A 6,561-nucleotide genomic window follows, 5' to 3' on the forward strand; every position below is an offset into this window, starting at 1 on the left:
TCGAAACCAGAATATTACACAGGTCAGTCCTACCATCTACTGATACATTGGGTGAAAAGAAAATCCGAGATTTTTCCTGACTAACCTTTTGTCTAAAAAGTTCACAAAAGGAATCCAGAACTTCCCTCAAAGCTACACAATTTTTTCGATCCGCCCTTGCAAACAGCACAAGATCATCTACAAAAAAACAAATGTGAAAAGGTCATCCCTCCCTATGAAGCCTTGACCGGATTCCACAACTTGGAACTACATTTTTTCTGCTATCATAGCACCCAAAACCTCCATACACAAAATGAAAAGATACAAGGACAGTGGGTCCCCTTATCTACCTCTAAAAGGGAGAAAAGGCTCAAAAGCACCCCCATTGAAGAGAATGGCTATTGAGGATGAGAAAACATAGCTCATAATCAGCGAGATCAACTGGCTTGGGAACCTAAAAAGGTTAAGGGTATCTTGAATAAAACTCCATTCCATTCGGTTGTAGGTTTTCTCAAAATCTATCTTAATTGCCATGTACCCATACCTCCCCCTTGCTTTAGACATGGAATGGATAATTTCTTGGACTATCATCGCATTGTCTATTCCTTTTCTCCCAAGGACAAAGGCAGTTTGGAGTGGAGAGACTAGATTTGGAAGGAAAGGCTGAATCCGAGCAACAATGATCTTAGAGACGATTTTGTACACCGTGTTACATAAATTGATAGGCCGGTAATGACCAAATGATTCTGGGTTACCATATTTTGGGATCAGGGTGACAATGTTTCTGTTAAAGTACTCGGGCATCCTACTAGAGGTAAAAATCTACTTCACTTCATTTCTGACTGATTCCCCCACTAATAACTAGAAATGCTGGAAGAAGCCAGCATGAAGACCATCTAAACCCGGAGCCTTAAAAGCCTTAAGAGACCAAAGGCTTGCTAATATGTCTTCATTCGAAACTGAGCGAGTTAGAGTAGCTGAATCCTCCTCTTTTAAATAGGTTTGCCAATAAGGGGGTCCCACTTGGCAAGGGTAGAGTGGCTATGACTTGAAGAGAATAATGTGACATATCCATTTCTAATAAATTCAACTATTTCATTTTCTCCTTGAATCCAATTACCAGCTCGATCTTTCATGCAAATGATTCGGTTTCTTCTTTTACGCACCAACACCAAGGAATGGTAAAAGCTAGTATTCCTATAACCCTCCACCAAACCAGATAATTGGGATTTCATGGCCCATAACTTCTCTTTAAGTTTCGATATTTTCACGAATTCCAGTGTCAAATTCCTCTCTAAATCCACTAGAAAATTATTGGGATTGGTGGAAAGAGCTACTTGGACACCCCTAAGTCTTGCGACAACTCTCTTTTTTCGGTGAAAAAGATTCCCAAAGACCTCCTTATTCCACACTCTAGCTTTTTCCGCAAATTTGGTCATTGCATTGGCCAGCACTATAGGATTGTTCCAAGCATCACGCACAATATTTGGGAACTCAAGATGTGACAACCACATGGGTTAGAACCTAAAAGGGTGCTGAAGTCTGACCTATTGCCTATGCTCGAGACAAACCAGAATGGGGCAATGGTCGGACTGAGCTCTTTCAAGGTGTTTAACATTAGCTTCAGGGTAGATACTGTTCCACTCTGCATTTACAAAGACCCTATCGATCCTTTCCTGAATTAGATCAGTCAATGGCCTATGATTGGACCACGTGAAGCGAGGCCTAGAGAAACCAATGTTAATCAGCCTACAAGTGTCCAGACATTCTTGAAAGCAAAGAGCACGGCTAATATTGACTAGTTGACTCTCATATTTATCTTCACCCATAAGGACTTCATTAAAATCACCTACCACAACCCAAGGTAAGGAGTGGAGCCCCACTACCGAAGACAAATTTTCCCAAAGAAGCCGTCTCTCGGCAAAGTGAGGACTAGCGTACATTACAGAAAGTAACCATGAACCATCTTAGCGATTAGGAGTGACCACAGCATGGATTTCCTGCTCTGTTGATGATAATTCAACAACTGCTACCTGAGATGAATCCCAATGCAGCCATATACCACCACTCAACCCAATTGTATTAGAGAATATTGCCCCATCAAAGGGCAACTTATCTGCTATCTTCTTTTTCTTTGTCACCACGGGCCTTTGTCTCAATTAAAATCATAATACCCAGAGAGTGGTTACAAACTAAATCAGCAATAATGCTACAAAATGTGGGTTTCAGAGCCCCACGGCAATTCCATATAAGCATATCCATAAATACAAAACTAAATAAATTGACAATCAAGAAGAGGGAGGGACATCACCTCCCACATCAAGCTTCATCTCAGTGTCTAGTGGTTCAGCCTCTCCCAACTGATCATCCACGAATTACACAAGGCTAGGATCAATTTGCTTAAGCGAGCACTTGGCTATGTTTTTGATGTCTGCTCAAATCACAAGCCCCAATCCGTCATTCATTGGTTCAGAATTACCATAAGTGGAGAACGCAGTGGGTCTGAATTAATAATGGTAACCGCCTCTAACTCACTCCCCTTTTTAGGCCTCGACTCTTCCCCCATCGTAGCCAACGTCTCCTCCAAAACAGATTCTGCACCGATTACCTTTTGACTCATAAAGCCACCTACCTCGAACTTTCTGATCTCTACCCTTGGATGCTCCGATTGACCCTACAACTTTAGACCAAACAGATTCCCACTCACTTCTTTCCAGACTAGTGGAGACCCTAAATTATTCCATTTCCGAGTATGTAGCTCTCTGCTTTTCTTTTTGACTTTAGGTTCTGGGGATGGTGTTTGTCTTTTTGCATTTGCAACATAGGCCTAAGTTTATCACGTGACACGGGCTCAAACATGCTATCTACACTTGTAACGTTATTGTCAGGGGTACCTATGGGCTTTTGCTCTCCTTCTCTGTTGTGAGAATCCACATTCGTTGGGCCCAATGTCGAAATAAAGGGATTGGTCTCCTGGGATTCCCTTGGGCTTGGGTTTAGTGTGCCTAAATGGGAAGTCTTGGCTTTATCTTTCACAGGCTTCAGACTTGGTTTCCTTTTCCATGTAACTAGTACCCACGAACCAATTGCTTCGCCCTCCTCAGTGCCAGACTGGCTTTGAAATTTATCCTTCATTCCCGCGCCATCACCATCATCCTTCCCCTCTGGTGTTCTCACCGTGTATGGGCACTTCTCCACCCTATGACCCACACGGCCACACCCGAAGCATAAGGAGTTTAACCCCTCGTACTGGACTGGTTGTTCAATCCCTCCCATCCTAAGCAGCTTTGTAATCAATTCGTCAAGGTTCACTTGAACACATAACCTTGAGAACCTCCCTCGCGTTTTCGTAGTGGTATGGGTATCAATCCTAAAGGCTGGACCTATTGTTTCTCCGATAGCCCTTAACGCTGATGATTCATAGTACTCGATAGGCAACTCAGGCAGCCGTATCCACACTACCACTAACGACAAATTGGTTGTGGGCGACTTAAAATTTGGTTCCCAGCCCTAATGGACAGGTAATGGCCTCTCACGAACCATGGTCCATCCCTGAGCACCTTGGCATAATCCTCTCTATTTTGGAACCTGATAAGAAAGAAGTCATTTCCAAGAGCGACACAATCCATTCTTCCTATCAGTTTCCAAAGACCAAGAATGCGTGCATGTAGGAAGTGGAATCCCATAATTTTCTCGAACACTTTGACAATCAAAGCATTTGCCCATGGAGCTCGAATCTTTGCTTTCATGGTCCCTGAAAACTTCACGACTTTCTCACCCGCAGGCAGATCAAAAAACTCCTCATCTAAATCTGCTTCCAACGCCATATTCAACCCAAAGTTGAAAGCTTGTTCGAAAGCTCCTGAAATTTCTCCAAGAAGTTTATCCTTATATGACTTACTCCCTTTCTCAGAGGAGGGACCAGGGATAGTGTGGTGTGACCCCAAGTTATGATTTTCCTTAACCTTCTTTGTACTATGTTGCAATTCTTCATCCTCTTCCCTTGACCTCACCGCAGCCTCACTCAAAGTTTCTTTGTTCCAATTCTCTGTTAAGGACACTCACACTAGTAGCTGAAACTAGTGGAAAATGTGTATTTGGTTGTTAATTATCTGGTAGCTAACTTCTACTCTCTTTCTTCTTAAATGTCCTTTATATTAGTTTTTTGAAAATGCTACTGAAAAACTAATGAGTTTACTGTCAAGTGTCAACCACGTACTAACTCTATTTCATCTTAAATATCTTTTACTTTTTTATTTATTTAAAAAACAAATTTAATGGGGGGACATTGGACAAGTCTTCAGCCTTCTCTATTTTTCTAATTCATGAAAATTTGTTTTTTAATGGGCTTGGGCTTAAAATAATTTGGACATGTTTGCATAAAAAAAATTAAGAAATTAGATTTTAATTAAATATATTAATTTATATAAGTTAAATATATATATATATATATATAACTGCAGTAATTTCAATACGTTATACTGCTCGATATGGACTACCTTTTCCAAAACCTTAAACCCCTCCTCCAATCAACCCAACTCAACTGCTCAACTCAAAAATTTAACAAAAACAAAAAGTAATGATACCAAATAAACGGAAGGATTAAATATTTAAATTGAAAGTCTTAATACCAAATAAACACATACATTTTATAATAACCCAAAAGGTAATAATGATAATAATTTTTTTTTTTTTACCCTATATGTTGGAAAGAATCAAGGTAAAAAATAATAATAAATTTTTTTTTTTGGCTTATACTTTAGTCCCCTTTAGTTTGAAATTCTAGGTCTGTCCTTGCAATATACAAATAAGTTTTTTTTTTTTTTTTTTTTATTTTTACAAATTCAAGTTTTTAGTTAAAAAACAAAATTGTGTGTACAGCATGTGCAATAAGTAGCATAAATCCAAGTATGATATATATATATATATATATAGGGACTACGGGAGGTAGATTAACCCTATATAGGCTTTATAATACTATTTGACCTCTTGAATCCTTAGAGAATTTTCATCCACTTAAGAAAAAAAATGAAAAATGTCAACCGTAGCGAGCAAAAATGTAAAAAAATCCTAGAGAAATTGTCACGTTACATTCGAAATCTTCTAATACAAATCTGCAACAATGTTCACACACACACACACATCCAGGATGAAAAAACATATATATTTTAAGCATGACTTCATGGCAATCATGGAAAACCATTTCACAAAACAATATAGAAATAAACATAGTAATAGAAAGTAGAAACCACAATAATGCTCAAAGTTCTGTATCACAGTATGTCCTTTCGAAATTATTGGGCCTAGCGAAGCGAACCCGAACAGGAGAGCACCAAATAATCAAAATACGATCTTTAGATTTCCACATTCCCACCTTATATCTTATCCTTGCTTTTAACATAACTACTATTTCTATCTCCCCTGATGATCTCTCGAGCGCAATGTCCTTAGAATTCGACCCCGATAGTGGCACATATTGAGCTGTGAGCTTCAAATCCAAACGAGTCACATTTCGATGAGCTTGAAAGAAAGGATCAACCACCTCGAACGCTATGGTCTGGTCGTCATATTCCACCGACGCTTCGATTGAATCATAGTATATAGAGATTTTAGAGTTGGGATTATAGGATCTTAAGGCAAATTCAAAGGTGGCATTGAGGTGGTTTTTGGTTAAGTTGTAGTTTTTGATTGAACCTTCTTCAATAGTGTAAACAAATCGCCTGGGCTTAATAATTAGCCAAGTGATGAGCACAGCTAGACCCACCAAGACAATCAGGACTAGCAATACTATAGCAATGTATCGAAGTATCTTTGAGTGTCTTGGCGGCTGAGAAGTTTGATTAGCCATTACTAAGGTTGGGAAGGTATAATTCTAGAAGCCAGTGTTCGGCAACACACCAAGTGTGGTTTGTTAATCAAGGGCCTTGGTGCGCCTATTCATGCGAAGTAGTAATATAGACAATGCTTTTGCCCTTTTTTCTATCATTGAAGCACCCACCTTTCTCTTTTTGTTTTCTTGTATCAAACTCAAGACATCTAAAGGATCCAGGTTCGAGTATTGTTCTTTACTTCAAACTTGGATGTAGTAAGATCCATTCTTTAATATATAGACATGACAATTAAAGCAATATTGTATTAGCGGAAATCACTTCTTAACACTGGCCTTAAATGCATGCATGGTTGAGAGAGATGCGGAAGAAAAGCGAAAGAGAATGGGACATTACAAGGCTTTTTACTATATTCTCAATTGTTTATTACACACTGACCTATTACAAACAAGTTTTTTTAGACAGTCACCTCTTCTATTAAAAAAAAAATCACTCGTGTGTACAATGTATGTAACAAGTAGGGTACACTAACAATTACTTTTACAATAAATCTAAGTAGGATACATATATAAGGACGACAAGAAGTAAGATTATAAGCTTTATAATACGATTTGACCTCTTGGTTATTTAGAGCATTTTCCCACTTATGCAATAAAGAAAAATGTGTTTTATCTTACCAAAAAGCTATTTATCTATTTTATATTACCATTTTACAACATCCTACATTCTATTTTTTATTTTACGAGTAATTTTA

General features: G+C 38.6%; 1 protein-coding gene across 1 annotated transcript; it reads right to left on the reverse strand.

Moving 5' to 3' along the window:
• Positions 1-5,024: 5,024 nt before the first annotated feature.
• LOC112016361 (uncharacterized protein At1g08160) lies at positions 5,025-5,928 on the reverse strand. Its single transcript, XM_024048915.2, has one exon. It carries the CDS (start codon positions 5,825-5,827, stop codon positions 5,240-5,242), a length of 588 nt encoding a protein of 195 aa, XP_023904683.1. The 5' UTR covers positions 5,828-5,928; the 3' UTR covers positions 5,025-5,239.
• Positions 5,929-6,561: the final 633 nt, after the last annotated feature.

Source organism: Quercus suber, unplaced genomic scaffold (genome assembly GCF_002906115.3).
Source record: "Quercus suber isolate HL8 unplaced genomic scaffold, Cork oak 2.0 scaffold_66, whole genome shotgun sequence".
Classification (NCBI taxonomy): domain Eukaryota; kingdom Viridiplantae; phylum Streptophyta; class Magnoliopsida; order Fagales; family Fagaceae; genus Quercus; species Quercus suber.

Coding starts and splice junctions, on each gene's coding strand:
- LOC112016361 (XM_024048915.2), bottom strand. CDS start 5,827: ATGGCTAATCAAACTTCTCAGCCGCCAAGACACTCAAAGATACTTCGA.